At 56.5% G+C, this 24,308-nt stretch overlaps 1 protein-coding gene across 2 annotated transcripts in view; it reads right to left on the minus strand.

The window, feature by feature from the left end:
- FBN3 (fibrillin 3) overlaps positions 1 to 24,308 on the minus strand; it is an 80,235-nt gene that overhangs the window by 31,133 nt on the left and 24,794 nt on the right. For both annotated transcript variants that reach the window (XM_053965832.1, XM_053965834.1), the window contains exons 6-24: positions 23,902 to 24,099; positions 22,482 to 22,607; positions 17,353 to 17,478; positions 12,359 to 12,511; positions 11,397 to 11,594; positions 10,425 to 10,568; positions 10,194 to 10,313; positions 9,451 to 9,576; positions 8,984 to 9,106; positions 7,735 to 8,010; positions 7,209 to 7,262; positions 5,825 to 5,950; positions 4,837 to 4,962; positions 3,251 to 3,370; positions 2,684 to 2,821; positions 2,381 to 2,431; positions 1,206 to 1,331; positions 460 to 687; positions 219 to 344 (exon numbers count right to left, since the gene is read on the minus strand). In XM_053965832.1, the coding sequence (XP_053821807.1) occupies positions 219 to 344; positions 460 to 687; positions 1,206 to 1,331; positions 2,381 to 2,431; positions 2,684 to 2,821; positions 3,251 to 3,370; positions 4,837 to 4,962; positions 5,825 to 5,950; positions 7,209 to 7,262; positions 7,735 to 8,010; positions 8,984 to 9,106; positions 9,451 to 9,576; positions 10,194 to 10,313; positions 10,425 to 10,568; positions 11,397 to 11,594; positions 12,359 to 12,511; positions 17,353 to 17,478; positions 22,482 to 22,607; positions 23,902 to 24,099 (2,685 nt within the window). The remainder of the gene's footprint in view (positions 1 to 218; positions 345 to 459; positions 688 to 1,205; positions 1,332 to 2,380; positions 2,432 to 2,683; positions 2,822 to 3,250; positions 3,371 to 4,836; positions 4,963 to 5,824; positions 5,951 to 7,208; positions 7,263 to 7,734; positions 8,011 to 8,983; positions 9,107 to 9,450; positions 9,577 to 10,193; positions 10,314 to 10,424; positions 10,569 to 11,396; positions 11,595 to 12,358; positions 12,512 to 17,352; positions 17,479 to 22,481; positions 22,608 to 23,901; positions 24,100 to 24,308) is intronic.

Below are 24,308 nucleotides of genomic sequence, written 5' to 3' on the forward strand. Positions count from 1 at the left end.
GGATGGTTTGGGTTGGAGGGACCTTAAATCCCACCCAGGGACACCTTCCACTGTCCCAGGCTGCTCCAAACCCCATCCACCCTGGCCTTGATGCTCGTGGTCCTGCCCGTGGCTCCTCCCCATGTCCCTAAATAAGTGCCGGGACTCTTCTGGGCAACCCCATCCCGCTGAGCCCCCCAAAAGCAGCAGGAACAGCCCAGAGCGGGGGGGTCCCTCACCTGTGCAGTTCCTCTCCTCAGCATCCAGAGCAAAGCCATTGCCGCAGATGCACCTGAAGCTGCCGATGGTGTTCCTGCAGGTGCCGTGGGTGCACAGCCCGGAGAACACCTTGCACTCGTTCACATCTGAGGGGGCACCAGAGACATCCAGCGAGGGGGGGGCTCTCCACGAACCCCCCTCAGCTCAAACTGAGAGGCGCCGAGCCCAGCTCGGCCCCAGCAGCCCCCGACTGCCCCTCACCTTTGTAGAAGGGCCGTCCCGAGAGCACGTCGCCGCGGTTGGCGAAGCCGGGCCCGCGGGGACACAGCGCCTTGTACTCGGCGGAGCCGGCGCGGGGACACTCCTCGCAGTCGGAGCCCCAGGCCGAGCCCACGGAGCAGCAGCACATGTCCATGCGGAACTTGCCGGGCAGCGGCTCCGTGCACTCGTCCTCGTCCCAGCGCATGTAGCACTGCTCCACCCGCACGTCTGGGGACACAGCGCGCCTCAGCCCCCGCGGCTTTGCCGCCCGCCGAGGGCTGCTCTCCGAACTGCGCCCACGCGGGGTGGGAAAAGCTTTTTTTTTTTGGGAGGGGTTCCATAGCGTGGCAACAGGGCCAGAGGATGGAGCTTCACGGAATCCCAGAATTTAGGTTGGAAAAGAGTTTTGAGGTCGTGGAGTCCGGCCTGTGACCCGACAGCAGCTTGTCACCCGGACCGCGGCACCGAATGCCACGTCCTGGCTTCTCTTAAACGCGGTGGTGCAAGCACAGGTGGCCCCTACAAAGGGCACAAGTGTGGCACTGGGGTTTTTTTAGGGCTGCTGGGCTGCTTTAACCCCTGAAGCCACTCCCAACTAGGACACTGGTTGGACTTGGGGATACGAAATTCTGGTTCAGCTGGGAGGGTTTTTTTGGGGTTTTTCAGGTATGACTCAATTCCCAAGAATTCCTGGTGGGGAGGGAGCACCTGGGAGGGCAGGATCCGGGTAGAGGAGGTGTCCTTACCCACACAGGTCCTGGCAGTGCCATCCAGGGTCAGCCCCTCGGGGCACTCGCAGCGGAAGGAGCCGGCCGAGTTCACGCAGCGCCCGTTGGGGCACACGCCTGGGAACACCTCGCACTCGTTCACATCTGTGGGGTGGGACAAGGTGAGGGATGGCTCGGGGACACGGCCAGGGGGGCCTCAAGGGGCTCCTGGAGGAGCTGGGAGGAGCCCAGAGCTGCTCACCGGGCTCCAAGTGGCAATTTACCCATGAAAACCGGGCAGAAATGGAGCCAGGATCTGGGCACAGACACATGGAGAGACAGGGAGACACACAGACAGGGAGACACACGGACACACAGACAGAGAGACACACGGACAGACAGAGACACAGCCAGAGACACACAGACAGAGAGAGAGACATACAGACAGACACAGACAGAGAGAGAGACACACAGACAGAGAGAGAGACATACAGACAGAGACACAGACAGACAGAGACACACAGACAGGGAGACACACAGACAGAGAGACACACGGACAGATAGAGAGAGAGACATACAGACAGACACAGACAGACACACAGACAGAGAGAGGACAGACAGACATAGAGAGACACACAGAGACACACAGACAGACAGAGATACAGACAGACAGAGAGACACAGACAGAGACATACAGACAGAGACACAGACAGACAGAGACAGACAGAGAGACATACATACAGACAGAGACACAGACAGACAGAGACACAGAGACACACAGACAGAGAGACATACAGACACAGACAGACAGACAGAGAGACAGACACAGACAGAGAGACAGACAGACAGAGAGACACACAGACAGAGAGACAGACAGACAGAGAGACAGACAGAGAGACATACAGAGAGACACAGACAGACACACAGACACACAGACACACACAGAGACACACACAGACAGACACACAGACACAGAGACAGACAGACAGACAGAGAGACAGACAGAGAGACATACAGAGAGACACAGACAGACACACAGACACACAGACACACACAGAGACACACACAGACAGACACACAGACACAGAGACAGACAGACAGACAGACAGCCAAAGGGCCAGAGAGTGGAGATCCCCCCGCAAGACTCGGAGAGGCAGGAGAACAGTGACCACATTCCCAAGAAAAGCAGGTTTCCATTCCTGCAGCACTTTTACCTTCACAGGTGACCCCCTTCATGCGGGCGTACCCCCGGGGACAGGCGGTGTCTGCAAGGGACAGGGATGTCAGCATGGAAACCCTTCCAGCTTTCCCACAGAATCACGGAATATCCAGAGCTGGGCGGGACCCACAGGATCATCCAGCCCAACTCCTGACCCTTCACAACACCCCACCAACCCCACCCTGCCCCTGAGAGCGTTGGCAGCGCCCGACCACCCTCTGGGCATTTCTCCCTGTTCCTGAGCTCCATCCCAACTCCAGCATTTCCTCGGGAATGCCGGAGCCGGGCAGAGCCTCACCGATCTCGCAGCGCTCGCAGGGGCTGCCCCAGGCTGCCCCCAGGGTGGCACAGCACTCGGATTTCAGCGTGGCCCCGTTGATGTTGACCTCGCAGCGCCCGTCCTGGATGTTGAGCCAGCAGGTGCCCTTCATGCTGTCTGCAGGGACACACCGCGGGCTCAGGGGCTGCCCCGTGCCCCCATCCCAGGGCGTGGAAGCCCTGAGAGGAGCTGTCCCTCCCCGCTGCTCCTGGGAGTCACTGATCCCTTAGGATGTGGCTGTTCCCACAAACCAGGCTGGTCCCCAGAGCCTTAAAACCCCTCCGGTGCCCCCCCTGCCATGGGGACACCTTCCCTGATCCCAGGCTGCTCCAACCTGGCCTTGGGCAGTGCCAGGGATCCAGGGGCAGCCCCAGCCGCTCTGGGAAATCCATCCCAGGGCCCCAACACCCTCCCAGCCAGGAATTCCTCCCCAGCATCCCACCCAGCCCTGCCCTCTGGAATTCCTGTCCCTGTGCCAGGCCGGCTGACGGCGCAGGGCGAGGCTGGCAGTGCCAGCAGGCCCTGGCAGGAGCTGGCCCTGCTCACCCACACAGATGGTGCCACTGGGGTCCAGCTTGCTGCCCGGGGAGCACTCGCAGGCGAAGGAGCCGGCGTTGTTCCGGCACAGCCCGTTCACACACGGGTTGGACGTGCACTCGTTGATGTCTGCGGGGACAAAGGGACAGAGGGACAAGGGGACAAAGTCACTGGGGGGAGTGACAGGGACACGGCCTTGAGGGGACACAAAGTGCAGGAGGTGAGAGCACAGAGAGTGAAGAATGGTGGGCTTAAATTGGGTTTTACGTTGTTTTAAAAATAACAATAACGTTTAAAAGATGATAAAAAATATAAATATATATATATAAACATAAAAATATATCAATATATGAAGTATGTAATATATAAATACATTGTGATATAATATGTGATATAGAACGTAAAGATATATACTAATATATCTTATATAATAAATATATATAATATATGGTATGTAATTTATAATAGAAATTATATATATAATATTTATAGTATTATATAATTTATTATTATATAATTATATACATTATATATTATATATTTATATCATATATTATATATTATATATTATATATTATATATTATATATTATATATTATATCATATATCATATCATATATTATATATTAATATTGTAGAATAATACAATATAGAATGTAAGAAATACTACATAATATATTACAAAAAAAAGATATTCTAAATTATATATAAATTCCATATAAATATATAAATTATAACTCTAAACATGTAATATAGAGAGCCCTAATAACAATATAAAAAAATACAAGATTCAAAAAAATTATTTGGACTGAGGCTGGTTGGGGCAATTCTGTGCAAAGTGCCAGTTCTCAAATATTTGAGGCCTCTGTGCACAGGAAACCATTTCTCTCCCTCCAAATCACAGCCTTTCAATCGAATTCCCCAAACCTTGCAATTTTGGTCAAGCCTCAAGCTCAAATTTTGTGGCCCTGGAGGAAATTGCTTTGGTTTCCAGGCTCAGATGTTTTGGGGTCAGGTATTACTCTGGTTTCCACACTCAGATGTTTTAGGGTTGGGTATTGCTCTGGTTTCCAGGCTCAGAGGTTTTAGGGTTGGGTATTGCTCTGGTTTCCAGGCTCAGATGTTTTGGGGTCGGGTATTGCTCTGGTTTCCAGGCTCAGATGTTTTGGGGTCGGGTATTGCTCTGGTTTCCAGGCTCAGATGTTTTGGGGTCGGGTATTGCTCTGGTTTCCAGGCTCAGATGTTTTAGGGTCAGGTATTGCTCTGGTTTCCAGGCTCAGATGTTTTGGGGTCGGGTATTGCTCTGGTTTCCAGGTTCAGATGTTTTGGGGTCAGGTATTGCTCTGGTTTCCAGGCTCAGATGTTTTGGGGTCAGGTGCCCATTCTGCTTTGAACCCAGTGTGAAATACCACTAAAAACCACGGGGGAAAAAACCCCTAAAAATGAGGTAAAACCCCCACAACCCCAAAGGCGCAGCCGCTGCAGCCCAGGGCAGCGTGGCGGGGAGGGAAGCAGGGATTTCCAGCTGGGCTGGCCCCAGGCAGGAGCTCAGGCCGTGGCTTCTGCAGGTGCTGGAGCTGCCCCGGCCCCGTTACCTTCGCAGGTGTCGGTCTCGGTGCGGAACACGAAGCCCTTGGGGCAGGTGCAGGTGTAGCTGCCAGGGGTGTTCCTGCACAGCCCGTTGTCACACAGCAGCCGGTTGACGCTGCACTCGTCCACATCTGGGGACAGATGTGGCATCTGTGAGCTGCTTCGGGCTGGGAAGGGTTAATTTCCCCCACGCAGCCACGGGAGGGACCCACGGGATCGCTGGTCCAACCCCGGCCTCTGCACAGGCACCCCAACAATCCCAGCCTGTCCCAGAGCATTGTCCCAGCGCTCCTGCAGCTCTGGCAGGGTTGGGGCGGGGACCATTCCCTGGGGGAATTCAGGGCCCACTACTCTCAGGGGGAAGAACCTTTCCCTGATCTCCATCCCAAATCCCAAAACCTTTCTTTGATCTCCATCCCAAATGCCCTGAATCTTTCCCTGATCTCCATCCCAAATCCCAAAACCTTTCTTTGATCTCCATCTCAAATGCCCTGAACCTTTCCCTGATCTCCATCCCAAACCCCCTGAACCTTTCTTTGATCTCCATCCCAAATCCTAGAACCTTTCCCTGATCTCCATCCCAAATCCCTAAAACTTTCCCTCATTTCCATCTGAAATCCCCATAACCTTTCCCTGATCTCCATCCCAAATCCCAGAACCTCTCCCTGATCTCCATCCCACCCCCTGGCACAGCTCCAGCCATTCCCTGGATCCTGTCCCTGCACCCAGAGCAGAAATCAGAGCTGCCCCTGCTCTCCTGGAGGTGCTGAACACCTGCCCACGGGGAGCAGGGAACGGATTCCTCATTTTCCTTTCCCCACTGAACTCTCCTTATCCCAACCCATGAGCTCTCCAGCTTCCACCCTTCCCATTCTCCCCCCAGTTCAACTGCTGGGGAGGATTTGGATGGTGCTCGAGGGGATCAGGTGCTGCACCAGCTCCTGGAGGTGCCTGGCACCCCCTGAGCCCCCGGAGTGCCAGGCCCCGACTCACCCACGCAGTTCTTGCCCGTGGGGTCGGACTCGTAGCCCAGGTTGCAGATGCAGCGGTAGCTCCCCCGCAGGTTCTCACACATCCCGTTGGGGCAGATGTCGGGGTTCAGGGCACACTCGTTGATGTCTGACAGGGAAAAGAGGCACATGAGGTGGACCCCAGCAAATGCAAAGACAGAAACCTTCCACCTCCTGGCACTGCAGGAGTCATGGGGTGCCAGAATGGTTTCGGTTGGGAGGGACCTTAGAGCCCATCTCGTTCCACTTCCACCATTCCAGGCTGCTCCAAGCCCTGTCCAGCCTGGCCTTGGACATTCCAAGGATGGGGCAGCCACAGCTTCTCGCTGTCCAGGGGCTCTGAGCTCAGGAGGAGAGAGCTGGATAAGGGGCTGGGATAAGCCCTGGTTTATGTCAAGGGCTCTCAGGTCCTTGTGTGACATTCCCAGAGTCTTCTTTATCCCAGTACTGAGCTCAGGCCCTGGAATCATCCCTGGGTTCAGCAGCGAGTGACACAGAAGGGTGGCAGCCAGGTGGGCACCGTCCCTCCCCTGCAGCAGCATCCCTTCCTCTGCTCTTTTGGAGCCAAGCCCCGGTGCCAGGGCAGAGATTCTGTCCTGGCAAGCCGCAGGCTCGCCCAGCCCAGCGCAGTCTGTGCTGGCACCGCAGGGTGCCCGCGGTGCCAGATGGCCACGGCTGCCCAGGCACTGCTGGCCTTTGTCCCCACGCTTTTGGAGCTCACTTCCATCCAGGGAAACGCAGCCTGGAGAGCTCTGAGTGCAGCCCTGGCTCCAGGCAGGGCTGGAATGACCAGAGCGTGGCCTTGCTAGAAAGAGTCTCGTCATTCCCGTGGGATTGCCTCTGGCCAGGACACGGAGCCCTGGATGGGAGCCCAAGGAGCCACCGGGGCTTCGCCTCTGGCTCCTTCCCTCTGGAAGGCTTGGCAAGGCCGTGGCTGCCTGGCTGCTCTGTGCTCTCCCTGCTGATCCAAGCACTGCCCAGCTGGCACTGGGACCTCTTGGAACTCAAAGCAGCACAGTTTGTCACCTCCCTCTGCCTGGGACACCCCAAGGAGGAGCTGGAGAGCAGAGGAGGGAAACAACCAGGAGGGTCCCACTGCTCATTCCCAGCACAGCGGGGAGCACAGCCCAGCCTCTCCTGGCACAGCTCCCACCGATCCATCCCCGCTCCAGGAAAAGCAGCTGAGGGTGCTGTGGGTGGGATGGGCCCGTGGAATCTTGCGCATCCCTGAGGAATCCTGAATGCCCCTGAGGAATCCTGTATGTCCCTGAGGAATCCTGTATGTCCCTGACGAATCCTGAATGCCCCTGAGGAATCCTGCACCCACCTCTGGAATCCTGCACCCACCTCTGGAATCCTGCACCCACCTCTGCCATCAGCCGTGATCCCGATGCCGCTGCTGCAGAGAGCCTGGAATTCCGCTGGGGACAGAGCACAACAGAGCCATCAGCGTGGCAGGACACTCCCCACGGAGAGGATCTCTGAGCTGAGCGCTTCAACCCACCGAGGGTTTCATTCTGTGTTTGTCAGAGGGGCAGTTCTAGGCCCGTTTATGCTCATGCAACACAAGCACAGAACCAGCTGAGTTGGGAGGGACCCCAAGGATCATCCAGCCCAACCCCTGGCCCTGCCCAGACACCCCAACAATCCCACCCTGTGCCTGGGAGCTTTGTCCAAACTCTCCTTGAGCTCTCCCAACCTCGGTGCTGCGACTTTGTGCATTTTAATCCTGATACTGCCCCTCCCAACATCCCAGCACCAGATTTGGGCACCCACTCTCCATTTTTTTGCCTGCCTGGTGCCCCTTCCCCCATTCCTACAGTTCTCCAAGCTGCCCAAACCATGCCAGGAACACCCCTAGAGCACCCCTGGCACACCCAGGGATGGCCTCACCGGAGTTCTTGGCCGGGCAGGGCTGGCAGGGCTCCCCGAAGCCGTGGTCGGGGTTGGCGCAGCAGCACTCGGATTTGGTGACGGCGCCGGGGAAGGGGCGGGCACAGGTGCCCTTTTTGATGCCCCCGTAGCAGGTGCTGCGCATGTGGGTGTCCACGCAGACCCGGCCGTCCACGCCGATGGCCAGGCCCCCCAGGCACTCGCAGCGGAAGGAGCCCTCGGTGTTGATGCACCAGCCGTTCATGCAGATCCCCGGCGTCTCGCACTCGTCGATGTCTGGGCACGCACAGGAAAGGGAGTGGGGTGAGCTCGGGGTGAGGGACGCACGGAGAGAGGGGTGGGACACACGGAGAGAGGGGTGGGACACACGGAGAGAGGGGTGGGACACATGGAGAGAAGGTGGGACACACGGAGAGAGGGGTGGGACACACGGAGAGAGGGGTGGGACACACGGAGAGAGGGTGGGGACATGAGGAGAGAGGGATGGGACACACAGAGAGGGGTTTGGGACATGAGGAGAGAGGATTGGGACATGAAGAGAGAGGGATGGGACATGAGGAGAGAGGGATGGGACATGAGGAGAGAGGGTTGGGACATGAAGAGAGAGGGATGGGACATGAGGAGAGAGGGTTGGGACATGAGGAGAGAGAGATGGGACACATGGAGAGAGGGATGGGACATGAGGAAAGAGGGTTGGGACACGCAGAGAGGGGATTGGGACATGAGGAAAGAGGGATGGGACATGAGGAGAGAGGGCTGGGACACATGAACAGGGGCAGAACACACAGACAGGGGCTCAGACATGCAGAGAGAGGCTCAGGACACAGGACAACGGTCAGGTCACACAGAGAGAGGCTCAGAAGACACGGACAGGGCATCAGGACACATTGACAGGGGTTAGGAAATGCAGAGAGAGGCTCAGAACACACAGAGAGGGGATCAGGACACACAGACAAGGCTCAAGTCACACAGAGAGAGGCTCAGGACACACAGAAAGGGGATCAGGACACACAGACAAGGCTCAAGTCACACAGAGAGAGGCTCAGGACACTCGAACAGAGGATCAGGACATGAGAACCTTTCCCCTTTTTCCCATTCTCCCACAAAGAGACAACTTCTGGTGGCACAGCAGGAGCTGCCCGGCCACACCCTTGGATTTCTCAGCTGCCCTTGCCCTGAGGCACTCACAGGTGCCCGGGAATGTGGGCAGGGGCTGGGATTGGGAAGAGCCCAGCTGGGATTCACTCACCCACGCAGTAGCGCCCGTTGGGGGCCAGGACAAAGCCGGGCTTGCAGATGCACTTGAAGCTCCCGTCCTCGTTGATGCACATCCCGTTGAGGCACATGTTGGTGGTGGCACACTCGTCGTGGTCTGGGGGCACAGACAGGACCCCGGAGCTGCAGCAAGACCCTCCCGTGCTCCAAACCCCCCTGTGCCCCATCCCATGGCCAAACTGTGGTGGTGGGTGCTGGAGATGGAGGGGGGGGAACCTCCAAGGGCATCAGCTCCAAGCCCAGGGTCACCTTTCCTGCTCAGAGCTCATCCCCAGCACCCCTGGAGCATCTTCTGCTCCCAGCCCCAGCCCTGCTGATCCCCTGCACCCCAAACCCCACAGGAGCACATCACCCTCAGCCCTCTCCTTGGGGGACACCCCAGATTAATGCCCCAGGGAGAAGGTGGTCCCAGCTCAGCCCTGAGCTGCACAGGACCCTCACCAACGCAGTTCTTGCCGTCGGGGGTGATCTCAAAGCCGGCGTTGCAGATGCACTGGAAGCTGCCGTCGGTGTTGACGCAGCGCCCGTTCCTGCACATCACCCCGTTCATGATGCACTCGTCAATGTCTGCAGGGAAAGCACCAAAAAGTGGGAGCAGGGAGAGAGACAGGAGCAGTCCCAGCTCAATATCCCCCGTGAGAAACCCGGGCAGGTGCCCTCAGACACGGGAATTCATCTTCAAAAATCCCGCTTGGGAAATTGGAATTTTTTCACATTGCCGGGCTGCGGGGGAGCCTTTGGAAGCCACTTTGTCAGGAAGGGAGAAAATGAAAATTTCAAAGCTTGGGCACTGCCATGGGAATCTGCTTTTGCTCGTTGTGGAACATTCCCTTCCCATCCCTCGTTTTTGGCAGTCCCTCACCTGCAGCAGCCTCTTGGCAGAGCAGCCTTGCTGGAAATCCTGCATCCACACCAGCATGGCCCAGAATCCCCCCCGCTCTTTTGTCAAACAAAGTTCTCCCAACAGAATTCTGTCCTTGGGGAGGACTCTGCAGGTCCCTTGACTGCCACCAGAAAAGTTTAAAGAAAGCCAAGGCAGAGGAAACTTCTCCTGGAGAGATCCCATCCCACACCCGGCCCTGCCGGAGACTCCTCACTGCATTTCACCCCTACAACCCTTTTTTGGTGCCAGGGGCTCTGCTGACCCCTCTGCCATCCCCCAAAAAGGGGGGGACAGCCCTTACCAATGCAGGCCTGCTTGGTGGGGGTGCTCTGGAAGCCCTCGTGGCACTTGCAGTGGTAGGAGCCCGGGGTGTTGACGCAGTCGCCGTGGACGCAGGGGCTGCTCGAGCACTCGTCCACATCTGCAGGGGGGAAAACCCCAGCTGTGAGGGACCCTGAGGCACAGCAGAGCCCAGGAACAGGAAGAGCAGCCTGGAGGAGCTCTGGGAGCTTTGGGAGCAGCCCCTACTCACCGATGCACTCCCCTCTGACGTCCTGCTTGTAGCCCATGTTGCACTCGCAGCGGTAGCTGGACGGGGTGGGGATGCAGCGCCCGTTCAGGCACAGGTTGGTGAAGTGTTTGCAGATGTCGATGGTCTGGTTCAGCGTGGCCGTTCCTGGGGGGCACAGGGAGGGATGGGGAACCCTTGGGTGAAGCACTGGGAGGGATTATGGAGCCCTGGGATGTCCCCAGGACTCAGGATGGTGGCAGTTCCTGGGGGACACAACGGAGGGTTGGGGAGCCCTTGGAAATTCCAAGGACTCAGGATGGTGGCAGTTCCTGGGGGACACAGGTAGGGTTGGGGAGCCCTTGGAAATTCCAAGGACTCAGGATGGTGGCAGTTCCTGGGGGACACAGGTAGGGTTGGGGAGCCCTGGGATGAAGCACTGGGAGAAGTTGTGGAGCCCTGGGATGTCCCCAGGACTCAGGATGGTGGCAGATCCTGGGAAGCACAAGGAGGGTTGGGGAGCCCTTGGGTGAAGCACTGGGAGGGATTATGGAGCCCTGGGATGTCCCCAGGACTCAGGATGGTGGCAGATCCTGGGAACCACAAGGAGGGCTGGGGAGCCCTTGGAAATTCCCAGGACTCAGGATGGTGGCAGTTCCTGGGGGGCACAGGGAGGGCTGGGGAGCCCTGGGATGTCCCCAGGAGCTCTCTGAGGGGATGTCAGAGGGTCCAAGGTGGGGAGCACGAGGCCGAGGTGGTACTGGGAAAGCTCCGTTCCTATTTGGAGCTTTTGGGAACCGATTTGGGAACCAGGGAGCTACTCCAGACCAGACCCCGCCTCGCTGGATCTGTGCGCGGGCTCAGCTCCTGCCCAGCGCCCGGTGCCACATCCCAGCTCTCCCCCGGGCCAGGACAATCCGTGTGTCCGGCTGGGAGCGGCATTCCAGCCCTGGGGGAGCGTCCCTGCTCGCAGAGGAGGACAAAGCCGGGAATTACCGATGCTGGAGCTCCCCGGGCCCATCCCGGGCAGCCCCGGGATCCCGCCCTGTCCGTTCGCCCCGTTCGGGCCGATGCCTCCGGGCCCGTTGAGTCCCGGCCCGACTCCGTTGGGCCTGAATCCGGGAATTGCTGGGAAGTTCCCGGGGAAGCCTGGCACGACCGGGAGCCCCTCGATGCAGAGCCTGCGGTACTCGTCTGGAACAAAACAGGGCTTTGCCAGCAGTGCCTGGATCCCCCCGCGGGGAGCCAAGGGCGGGTCCCGATGGGAACGGGAACAGGAAATGATGGGAATGGGGCAGAGGCATGAGGAGGGATTGAACAGCCCTCACCCCACTGCACGTAATGGGGCATAAGGGGGTCTGGCAGAGGATTTTTGGGACAGCTGGCACCGAGGGATCCCTCCAGGCAGGGAAGGAGGGGACAGGGAGGTGCTGGGTACGGGGAAGCTCTGCCCTGCTCAGAGCTGGGGCTGAAGGAGGGGATGCTCAGGGATGTGGCTCCATCCCTGGCCCTCCTCCTGCCTGGGCTTCAGCTGTGGTGGGAGCCAAGGGCAGGAGCAGGAGGAGGACAAAACGTTCCCTGAGTTTTATTCGCCCTGACCGTGGAGCAAGAAGGAGCCTGGCATTCCAAGAGACAGGGATCAATCCTTGCCTCAGGCGAGGCCCAGGCAGGAGGAGCAGCACCCCCAGTGACGGGCTTGGGCTTTTCCCCCAGGTGACAAGGGATGGGACAGGAGGGAGAGGCCTCAAGCTGTGCCAGGGGAGGGTTAGGTTGGATATCAGGGAAAAAATTCCTCTTGGAAACGGTGGATTCAGCAAAGGAGTTCCCCTCCCCGAAGGGGTTTAAAAGCCATGGGGACGTGGCAGCTTGGGGACAGCTCTGGGAGAGCTTTCCCACCTTGTTTTCCAACACGCAGGGTTTTAGGACGCTGGGTTTTGGGCTCCCGGGGTGTCACTCACCCGAGCCCCGCACGGGGCACATCTCGGGGGTCTGGCCGATGGCCCAGCAGCGCCCCGAGTCACAGCAGCACTGCATCCTGCTGGCCTGGCCCGGAACGTCCCCGGCACAGCGGCCACCCAGCAGCGCCGAGAAACACGTGCCCAGACGCTGGTCTGCGGGGACAGGACAGGGACAGGGATGGGACGGGACAGGGACAGGACAGGGACAGGGATGGGACAGGGATGGGGACAGGACAGGGACAGGGATGGGACAGGGATGGGACAGGACAGGGACAGGGATGGGACAGGGATGGGGACAGGACAGGGACAGGGATGGGATGGGACAGGGATGGGGACAGGACAGGGACAGGGACAGGGATGGGATGGGACAGGGATGGGACAGGACAGGGACAGGGACAGGGATGGGGACAGGACAGGACAGGGATGGGATGGGACAGGGATGGGACAGGACAGGACAGGGACAGGGATGGGATGGGACAGGGATGGGACAGGACAGGGACAGGGACAGGGATGGGGACAGGACAGGACAGGGATGGGGATGGGGATGGGGATGGGGATGGGGATGGGGATGGGGATGGGGATGGGGATGGGGACAGGGACGGGGATGGGGACGGGGATGGGGACAGGGAGAGGAACGGGGAGAGGAAGAGGAAGAGGAACAGGGAGAGGGATGGGGAGAGGAAGAGGGACAGGGAGAGGGACAGGGACAAGAACAGGGACAGGGACAAGGACAGGAACAGGGACAAGGACAGGGAAAGGGATAGGGACAAGAACAGGGAGAGGGACAGGGAGAAGACACACAGTCACAATGTGCCACCACCACCCTGTCAGGCAGCTCCTCAGGGCCCATTCCCGATGGAATCTCTCCTGGCCATCCCCTCTCTCAGTCTGGCCCCCCTGACCCCAACCCTGGCCCTGCTGGGGGGGTTGTGGCTCCTGGCCAAAGCCCAGGGGACTGAGGGTCTCTCACATCCAGCAGGCTCCACCTGGCACCAATCCCTCCAGGAAAACCTGGAATCTTCCCCTCCTTCATCTCCCACCTTGTTTTTTCTCAAGTCAGTTAATGAGGGGGAAAGTCTCCCGGGATGTGGCTGCCACTTCCCGGGAGTGTAATTGGAATTAATTGCCCGGGGCTGTTTGATCTGTGGGCTCTGGGTGCATTCTGCTCCCAGCACAGCTCGGGGACCCGCAGGGGACAGTGACCCCCAGTTCAAACCAGCAGCTCCTTCCTCAGGCACGGCCCCCACCCCTGCTCAGAGCTGGATTCAGAGGGAATTGCTCCTTTCGGGAAACTTTATCCACCCAAAAGCACCAGCACACACAAAGGCAGACCTGGAGAAGGGGAATTTGAAAGCAGGGGTTGAATGCAAAACTGGATCAGCCCCTAATCCTCAGGAAGGGGAGGAGAAGCCCTGGGGGTGTTTGGGTCCCAGGGCAGGGGTTTGCACAAAACCCCAGTAAAGCAGAAAATGCTGCAGCAGAGAGGGGAGGGGAAATTCCAGCTGGGATTAGAGAGAGCTCAGGAGTGGGGATTGAGCCCAGAGGGCTCTGGGGGTGAGCAGGCCCAGCCAGGATGGCAGAGCAGGAGGGGGACGTGGTCCTGGAGGGGACAGGAGCAACTCCAGGCTGGATCTGGGGGTCTGGCAGGGTCTGCACCCATCCCATGGGGGGTGTCCTGATGCCAGGAGAAACAGGAGAGATTATCCAGCACAGCTAATCCCACACAACTGGGCTGCTGGGAGGTGTCCTGGATGAGCTCTGAGATCCCTCCCAACCCATTCCACGATTCCACAACCCTCAGGTCTCCTTTTTCCTCTTGCTTAGACCAAAGTGGATCCAAAAAAAGGGCTTTTCAGGCAGGCAAAGCCCTCAATGAAACCCTCCCAACCCTGTCTGAGGCCAGGGCTTGGCCAGGCTCAGCAAGACCCAGAACTGGAGGTGCTGAATCTGCTGCTGCTGCCCGATGAGAGGCACAACCCAAAGCCTCCAGAGCTTTGCTGCACTCCCAGGAAAAAAAAAAAAAAAAAGCTTAAAAAAGGCCAGAGCAGGGAGGGAGGGAAGGAAGGAAGGAAGGAAGGAAGGAAGGAACACCATGTGCACGTCTGGGAATGCACTGAAAGGCCGTTTTTCTTCATTTGGAAATTATTCTTTTAAGCTGCTCTGGAAGAGGAACCCTTTGCAGCAAGGAAAATCCAGGGAGCCCCCCCAGCTGCTGGAGCAGCTCCTGGTGCTGCCTGCAGAGCCCTCCCCAGGCAGGAGTGAATGAGGCTCTTATGGCCCAGGGTGGGACTGGCCTTTGTGTGTCCAGCCCAGGTGCTTGAATGGTTCCATGAATGCTCCTTTGGGTTTTTCTCCTGGTGGGGTTTTACTGGGGCAGGCACTGAAAGCAGCTCCTGGCACTGGGGATCAGCTCCAGCTCTGGGTGTTGCTGTGCCAGCTGTAAAAACTTCGATTTTTGAGATTATTGCAGTGCCATAAAAAAGGTGTTTGCTTTGCTGAGAAGGGAGGGGAAAGGACCAAGTGCTGGTGCTCCCAAAGACCTTTCCTGTGGTCACCTGCAGGGTGACAATCTCAAATTCTGATGCTGGCCATGCCTCAAAAGTGCCCGCATCATTTATCCATCTTCCATTTTCCCAACTGCTCCCTTGCTTTGTTTCATGGGATGGAAACCTGGAACCCCAAACTCTCCAAACAAGACCCCCCTGGAGCAGAGCTGGCAAAATTTGGGTGCCCCACCCCAGCAGGAGCTGTGGCTTCTGCCAAAACAAACCCTGCCTGTCCCAAAAAGGGAGCTCAGGGCAAGGCTGCAGCACCCAGAGCCAGCTCAGGTGGAGTCAGAGCCCGCTGCAGCTAAATCAGCTCGGCACTATTTTTAAATCCTGGGCTTTCTAATTTTATTTATTTTCGTTTCTCGAAGCTCTTGGTTTCAAGGAAAGTGGGGAATGTCCACATGACTCATCCCAGAGCTGTCACACCCCTCTGGGCTCATGGCAGGGGCTGGGAAACAGCAGGAAAAAATTCCATTCCCATTAAAATCTATCAGTTTCCCAAACAAGAGGATTTGGGCTTTACTTTTTACTCACACTTCACAACTTTTTTTTTTTTTTTTTCCTCCTGGAACTAAAACATTTAATCCTGTTCCAGATCCGTGGCTAGAAAAGAATTTGGAGCTGATTTTTGATTGTTTTCTTGGGTGTTTTTTTTTTTGGTTTTGTTTTTGGTTTTGTTTTTTGGTTTTGTTTTTTTTTAGCTGCATTCATTTCCACAGAAAATGGAAATGCACCTGACATTTTGCACTGCACCACCAATCTCTGCCTGTGCTGGAAAAATTCCTCTTCCCAAATCTCCTCATCCTCATCTTCCTGAAGGAAAATGGACTTTCAGACTTTCAGACCAGGGGAAAAAAAAAAAAAACTGGGATTTATTTGGAGCCCCTGCTGAGTGTGAGTAACCACGGAGCTGCTCCTTTATCCCAGGAACTGGGGTTTGATACCAATGGACCATCAAATATTTACAGGAAAGGAGTTTGGATCTGTTATAAATTCAAAAAAAAAAAAAATTCACTCCAGGCTCTGGAGGTTGGAGGCAGCACAGCTCAGGCTGGGGAAAACTCTGGGTTGGGGCCAGTTTGGGGAAGAGGCTTTGGAATGGGAACACCTGGAGCCAAACTGGGCCAGGGCTGAGGGGGAGCAGCTCAGGGCAGCCCCAGGGAGCTGGGATGGGGATTTGGGATTGCCACAGCAGCCTGGGAAGGGCTGGGAAGAACTGGGGAGCTGGGGGGGGAGGAGGGAGGGAATGGGGGAAGGAGAGTGGGAATTGGGGGGAAAGGGCAGGAACTGAAGGAAGGAGGGCAGGAATGGGGGAAGGAGAGAAGGCATGGGGAAAGAAGAGTGGGAATGGAAGGAAGAAGAGTGGGAATGGGGGAATAGGGCAGGAATGGGGGAAGGAGAGTGGGAATGGGGGAATAGGGCAAGAATGGGGGGAAGAAGGGTGGGAATGGGGGGAATAGGGCAGGAATGGGAGGAAGGAGGGCAGGAATGAAAGGCAGGAGGGCAGGAATGGGATGTTGTGGGGAGAAGGAGGGCAGGAAAGGGAGGAAGGAGGGCAGGAATGGAAGGAAGGAGGGAAGGAATGGGATGCTGTGGGGAGAAGGAGGCTCCCAGGGAATGTGGACGAGCTCCCCTGGCAGCCCCATAGGGATGGGGGTCTGTCTGTGCATCTCTTCCCAGGATCCAGAAGGATCCAGAGAAGCAGCTCAGGGCTAAGAACTCTTTCCCAAAGGCTGAATTCACGGGGATGAAGCCAGCTGAACCCCGTGGAATATCAGCCCAGGGCAGTTGGGATTTATGAGCCGTGCTGGGAGCAGGAAGCAGCAGGAGGAGGTGATAAAATTCCCTGATTGTTTTCCCTGGTTTCCCAAGCCTTGGAGCCCTTTCCCTGTCCCTCTGCAGGGCAGGGATGTGCAGCTGGGGGCTGCTCTCCATCCCCGTGTCCCTCTGTCCCTCTGTCCTTGGACTTCCACACCCCAAAGGCACAGCCAGCCCAGTTGTACTGGGAGCACTGGTGGAAAACACGGGGACAGGAGGGGAGAGAGGGGGAGTGTCTGGGATCCTCCTGCAAACTGGGAATATCCAAATGGGATATTCTGTGAGAGGAGCATGGGGATCCTTCCTCACTCCCCCCACATTCCCAGCCCCACGCCTTCCTCCCAATTCCTTCCTCACTCCCCCCACATTCCCAGCCCCACGCCTTCCTCCCAATCCTCCTCCTCCTCCTCCTCACATCCTTGCCAACCCTTTCCACCACTGAGACCCCCCCCCCAGCCCAAATTCTCGAGAGGGAGAAAGACCAAGACGATCCCGCTGGGCGCAGGAGGGGAGCAGCGAGCACCTGGAGAAAGGAGCATTTCCCACCCATGCCAGCACCACTCCCAGATCCCTGTGCGGACATCCCCGGCCCTGATCCGGCCCCAAATGCCGGTTTTTCCCTCTCACCGAGGCAGCGGGATCCGTCGGGGCTGCTGACGAAGCCGCGGGGGCAGGAGCACACGTAGCTGCCCACGGTGTTGGTGCAGTCGCCGCCGTCGCACACGCCGGGGATGGCCCCGCACTCATCCACGTCTGCAAGGGACAGAACCCGCACGGGGAGGATGAAAAAGCGTCCCCTTCCCCTCCCCCAAATCCAGGGAGATGGGTTTTGGGGGTCAGGGGGTGCCGGGGGTTATTAAAAGTCTCCCATTCGTGGAGTTTCTGCTTCTCTCCATGGCCCCTGTCAGGGTTTAGGATGGACAACGGGAAGAAATTCTTGCCAGAGAGAGAGGGATTGGACATTGGAAAGGGCTGCCCAGGGAGGTTTGGAGTCCTGCTCCCCCATCCCAATCCAGGGCACAGAGGATGGGAGCTGGGTTTTGGGGGTCAGGGGATGCTGGGGGTCATTAAAACTCTCCCATTCGTGAGAACCTCTCCCAGGGGAAGTTCAGGATGGACAGCAGGAAGAAATTCTTCCCAGAAAGAGAGACTGGACACTGGAAAGGGGTGCCCAGAGAGGTTTGGAGTCCTGCTCCCCAAAGGTGCCCTTGGTCATGGTCTGCAAGTCCAACCCTTGGTGATGGGCTGGACTTGCAGACCCCTGTGAGCTCCTCCCAGCCCAGGATACTCCACAATTCCATTCTCTGATTCTATTCCAGTCAAGAGGGGAAGACAAATTCCTGCTTGGCTCTTTAGGACTCTCAAATTCTGCCCCTGGCCAGCACCTGAGGGGTCCCCTGAGCCCCCGGTGCTGCTGTGGCTCCTTGATGCTCCGAGTCCCCCAGAAAAGCCCTGAGAGCTCCCAGGGCAGCAGAGCAGAACACAGAAAACACCTCCCCCACCTGGGCCCCTGCAGCCAAAAAGATTTTATCAACCAGCCTGCCCTGTCATTCAATCCCAGCCCTGCAACTCACGGAGCTCTGCAGGGAAAAGAGCTTTAGGAAGGCAAAGTTGTGCTACTGGGGGAAAAGCCCAGCCCAAAACTTGGTGTGGCTCTGGGGAGGATCCCAGACCCGGGGCTGCTGACAGATCTGTGCCTCTGACATCCCTCACTCAGCCCAGGGGCAGCAGTGGATCCCATTCCTATGGAAAACCCAAGAGGTTCCATCAAACTGCAGCTCCTTTTTTTTTTTTTTTTTGCTTTCCCTGAAACCCCTTGAAAATCCCAGAGAAAAGAGCCCGTTCCTGCAGGACTCCACATCCTGTGCTTCAGGAACCTGATCCCTGGGCTTTGTTGTCCTTTCAGTCCTTCCCCACCACATTTTCCTGCTCGGTTTTCCCTCTGGGAGTGTCCCGTGGTGGTTTGGAGCCGTTCAGGCAGAGCTGACCCAGCGGGACGGGTTCATTCCCCTCTCATTAACACCCAGGGGAGGGAATCCTGCCAGCCCCAGCCTGGCTCCTTCCCGACTTTTCCAACCTTCTGTTCAGAATTCAAGCAGGATCCTGTGCTCTGCTGCTCAGACAATGGCAGGATTCAAGGCAAACGTTGATTTTGGAGCCGGGATTGGAATTAGCCTGGAAAACCTGGAAAAGCCAAAGGCTGCAGAGCCTCTGGAAGAGCTGGAGCTGCAAAGCTCATCCCACGAGAGCTGTGGGAACCCCAACCTTTCCATGTGCTAAAAACCCAGGGTTTGATGGAGAAAACACCCCCAGGGGTTGTGCCTTGGGATCCTTCAGCTGCAGCACCAGGGACTCGAACCACAGAGTGGGGGAATGGAAGCTCCAAACCACCCAAATCCAGGGAAATGAGCTCTGGATGGAGCAAAACAACGAGCTCTTCAGAGGGGTTTTGTGAGGAAATGGAAAGAAGGTGGTTATGGGGTTCTGGGGAGCTTCCTCTAGTGCAGGAACGTCAGGAAATTCAGGATTTTGTGCCCTGATGGAAAAAGCCTGGCCTGTGGGGGCATAAGGAGCACCTCACATCTAAAGGGGTGAGGAAAAGAGGTGAGATTTGGAATCCCTGGATTTGTTCCCTCTGGCAGAACATCCTGGAGAGGCCAAAAATGGGCAAATCCTGGCTGAGGTTGTTGCACACAGCTTGCCTGGAGCCTTCCATTTTCCATTCCCTTTCCTGGTGTGTCTCCGTGGATTTTTTTTTTTTTTTTTTTTTTTGTCTCTTATCACCCTGGATGGATTTTGGATGCAGGACACATTCCTTTGGGAATCATCCTGGATGAGGCACTGGCATTACCTCACTGATAGCAGAGCTTGGCCTTTGTCCTGCAGCACAGGAAGGGCTGTTAAAAAGTGAAATTCTTGGCAGAGAAAGCCTGGAATTATGGCAGGAAAAGCTTTGTCCAGCCAGTGATTCCCCCTTAACTCCACACCACGGAATTGTTCCCTTCGGTGTCATTTTTCCGGTTGCTTCCAGGATCATTTAAAAATGCCACAGCCTCCCCTTCCCTGTGATTTATGGATCCAGGTCTCTGGAGCAGCAGGATGTGTCCGAGCTCGGCTTTGATGTTCCCTCTCTCCACTTTGCACCCGGAATTTTCTTGTGTCCTCAACAATTTTCCTCCCGTCGCGTTGGGAACTCAGCTGGATTCAAACCTGCCTTTCTCCCCAGGCTCTCATTCCCTTAAAACCTCAACAGATCCTGCTTTTTTTCCCCTTTTTTCCATCATAATCCAGCTGTGAGATCGGTTAATTCACCCCTAACCTGGCAATTCCCGCCCTCTTTGCTCATCTTTTTGCACAACATAAACACAATTTTCGGTGCTTCCCAAGCCGACCTTGCCTCCAGCGGTTTTCAGGGAGCAGCCTGAGCCTTCCCCTCCCTAAATCCAGCACTTCCCTGTTTCCCAGACTGCTCAGATCCCTCAGAAAGGGAGCACTGCCATCCTCAGAATACAATGGACAATGGGATAACACGAGCCACCCTCTGGAAGGGTCCCATCCATCAGGGATGAGCCAGGAACGGAGCAACCCCGGACTTGGAGGAGGTTCAGGTCCAAATCCGGGCTGGATGTTTCCCTGAGAGGAAAAGGATTCCTTTTCCTGCTGGAGCTGAGAATCCATCCAGGGAATATCCAGCTGCAGCCGCCCCCTTTGCTCGGGGCCTCCGTTATCAGTGTGGAATATCAGGGCTTGGAAAAGCGTCTTTATCCTCCGGGACCGAATTCCAGGTGTTGGTGTTGGGAGATAAGGTTTGTGTTAGGAGATAAGGAAGGCACCGCTGTTATCTCTGTTCCCACCAGGACACGGCCGGGGAGGGGCGTGAATCGTTAATGAGGGGACATCGTTAATGAGGGGACATCGTTAATGAGGGGACGTCGCTAATTAGCGAGCTGGGCTCTGACCTGCGGCTCCAGCACAATCCCAGCTGCTGGCTTCCCACCAGGAATGCCCCCAGCACAAAACTCGAGCTCTGGGAAGGCGGGGAGAATCCCCCAGAGAGGTTTAATCGAGGTTTGACATTCCCTGGATGCCAGGCTCGGACGGGGAATCTGAAAATGAGAGGGAAGCAGAGAATTCCCTCCTTTCCCCACTGTAAAATTAACCCAAAACTCAACAAGGGAACTCCTGCCGAGCTGGGATTCGGAGCCTGGAGCACACCTGGATCACAAATCCATCCTCTGGTTGTGCTTTGATCAAACCCTGGGCTCAGTGAGGAGAGCACTTGGACCAAGGCAGAGATTTTGGTAGTTTCAGCAGGAATGTGAAGCTCAGGAATTCCATGCTCCATCTGCTGGACCAAATTCCTGATGGATCAAAGGGTGCAGGGAACTCGGGGCCCAAATCTTCTTGTGTCCATAAAGTGGCAGAGGAACCCTCTCCATTCCCCTGTCCACAGCATTTTAGGGAATCCCAAAGGTGATTCCACTTTCCTGGGATCCTCCTCACCTTCTGGTGGCCCTGGGGGGACACGGAGGTGACACAGCTGGGAGAGAGGAGCCCTCAAACCCCATCCCTTTGGAGCATCCCTCCTGTTTCTGTCGTTCCCAGCAGGACTCCCAGATCCAAAGGGAAGCCTCCTGTCCTTGGTGGTGATCCAGGGCTGGAGCAGCCCCTTGGGAATGCTGGACTTGTCCCTTTTTGTGGCCAGGACAGGGAAGGGGACGATTGTGGCCATGTGGGGCTGCTCTTCCAGGCACTGAGGGGGAGTGGGAGGCCCCTCACATCTGGAGGACAGATCCAGACAATGGATTTGGTTTAATCTCAGGATGAGATTCCAGCTCAACTGGTTTCAGATGTGCTCTGCTCCCCAGCTGGCGTGGGAGAGGCAGGGAGGGGCAGGAGAAGCTTTCTGCTGCCCCTGGTCCCACCTTGGCCAGGCAAATTCCTGGAATATCATTGGACTGGGGGAGCTGGTCCTTCACCTGACACACACACAAAAAAAAGAGGGCTGGTTTGGATTGTCCTGCTTTCAATCCTTGGATGTGGAGCTCTGCAGGAATTCTGTCAGGATTTTAGAGAAAGTCTCCTGGCGTCCTGCCCAGGAAGATGCTCAGACACAGATGCTTCCTGGGGATGAAGGAATGTCCATCCCCCAGCAGGGATTGACCTCTGCAGCTCCTGGCTCTCTTTGGGAAACGTTTCCTGAGGGGCAGAATCCTGGAATGGTCAGGGTTGGAAGGACCTGAGAGATCATCTCATCCAACCTCCTACCATCCCAGTTCCAGGAGCTCCCTGAGCTCCCAGCACCAGCCTGATTTCCCATTTCACAGTGATTAAATCTTCACAGCCCTAATGAAGAGCCTCCAAATTAAAAGTTGTTGAGTTTTCAAGGCTTGATCAGACTCAGAACCTGGCAGAGCTTTGGAGGCAGCCCTGAAATGAGGTCCCAGAGGTCCCTCCTGTGCCATCAGTCTGTGTTCCCATTAAAATATCCTTTAAAAAACCCCTCTGTGAACAAACCAAACCATTTCCTTCTGGTTTGAGGCAGGATCAGGAGATCAGGCAAAGCCTATCCCTCATTTCCTGCCCTTGGCCTCCTCTGGGAAGCAGATTAAAAACCCCTTTGGCAGGGAAGTGGGATCCAGCCTGGAATGGGAGCTCTGTCCCGTCCCCACCTTGGAAAAACCCGGGACTGAAATGCTCCTGGGACACTGGGAAGTGGAGCATCCTGGCAAATCCAGGTGTGGAGCCTCCCTTACCTTCACACCTGTGGCTGGTCTCGCTCTGCTTGTGCCCTGCAGGGCACTTGCACTCGTAGGATCCCACGGTGTTGATGCAATTCCCACCTTGGCAGAGGCCAGGGATGGCCTGGCACTCATCCACATCTGCAGGAGGAGGAGGAGGAGCAGGGGTGTGAGGGAACAGACACAGATCCGTGGATTTCCCTCTGCTCCTAGGAGCTGCATCACATTCCAGAGGGAATTACCCCTCAGATTGCACCAGGGAATGGACAGGAATGAATTCCTGCCTCGAGCAAGGGGGACACAAAGGTATGGGAATGCCTCCCAAAGGATTTGGCCATCCCGTGGTTCTTTGGGAGAAACACCCTGTGGGATGGAGGAGCTCACCCCAGAGCCACAGTGTGCCCAGAATCTCTGGGATAAAATGGTGTTGGAAGGTGCCAGGGAACACTCTGGGTCCATGGAGATGCTCAGTGGCACATGGAGGGGGATCTGGAAAAGTTCCACAGAGAGTTCTGTGCTTTGGGGCTCTATTTTGGGGGTTTTCCTCTCTCTGTTCTCTGTTTTAGGGTTCTGGTTTGGGGCTCTGCTCTCGGTGTCCTCTGCTTTGGGCTTTGCTCTCAGCATTCTCTGCCTTGCTGCTGGTTTAGGCTCCTGTTCTGGGCTCTGCTCTCAAAACTTTGGGGCTGGTTTAGGGTCCAATTTTGGGCTCTATTCTCAACATTTTGGGGCTCTTTAAGGCTCCCATTTTGGGCTCTGCTCTCAGCACTTTGGGGCTGGTTTAGGCTCCCATTCTGGGCTCTGCTCTAAGCATTTTGGGGCTGTTTTAGGGTTAAACTGTTCCAGGGCTCTGCTCTCAACACTTTGAGGCTGTTTTAGGGTCCTGTTCCAGGCTCTGCTCTCAGCACTTTGAGGCTGGTTTAGGCTCTTGTTCTGGGCTCCGCTCTCAGCATTTTGGGGCTGGTTTAGGCTCCCATTCTGGGCTCTCCTCTCAGCACTTTGGGGCTGTTTTAATGTTAAACTGTTCCAGGGATCTGCTCTCAGCACTTTGGGGCTGGTTTAGCTCCTGTTCCGGGCTCTGCTCTCAGCACTTTGGGGCTGGTTTAGGCTCCCATTCTGGGCTCTGCTCTCAGCATTTTGGGGCTGTTTCAGTCTCCTGTTTCAGACTCTGCTCTCAGCATTTTGGGGATGTTTTAGGCTCCTGTTCTGGGCTCTGCCCTCAGCACTTTGGGGCTGGTTTAGCTCCTGTTCCAGACTCTGCTCTCAGCATTTTGGGGCTGTTTCAGTCTCCTGTTCCAGACTCTGCTCTCAGCACTTTGAGGCCGTTTCAGTCTCACACTCCAGAACTCTTCTCTCCACATCCTCCATCCCGGCGCTGCTCAGAGGCGGCTCTGACCCCTCCCCTGGCCCTGCCCCACCCCATTCCCGTCCCGCTGACCCTGGCAGGCTCCGGTGCGGATGTTTGGGATGAAGCCGCGGCGGCAGGGGTGGGGCTGGGCCGGGCACATCTCGCAGGGGTGGCCCCAGGCGCGGCCGATGGTGGCACAGCACATGGTCTTGGTGCACACGATGCCGCTCAGCTGGCCCTGGCACATCTGGTTGTTCACCTGGCTGAAGCAGGGCCCCGTGCGGTAATCTGGGGAGGGAATGAAAGAATTCCTGCATTAGATCCAGTGTGTAAATCCCAGGATTTCTGCCCGGCTCCCTTGCCGGCACGGTGTGAGATTTTTGGGTGGTGGCAAATTGAAGCACAGTGTTGGAGGGGGTGGTGGCCCTAAAAGGAGCTGAAAAGCTGAGGGAAAGTTGGGATTGCTGTTCCCTCTTCCCAGAGCCCGGTGTGGGATG

Source organism: Vidua chalybeata, chromosome 27 (assembly GCF_026979565.1).
Source record: "Vidua chalybeata isolate OUT-0048 chromosome 27, bVidCha1 merged haplotype, whole genome shotgun sequence".
Taxonomy (NCBI): domain Eukaryota; kingdom Metazoa; phylum Chordata; class Aves; order Passeriformes; family Viduidae; genus Vidua; species Vidua chalybeata.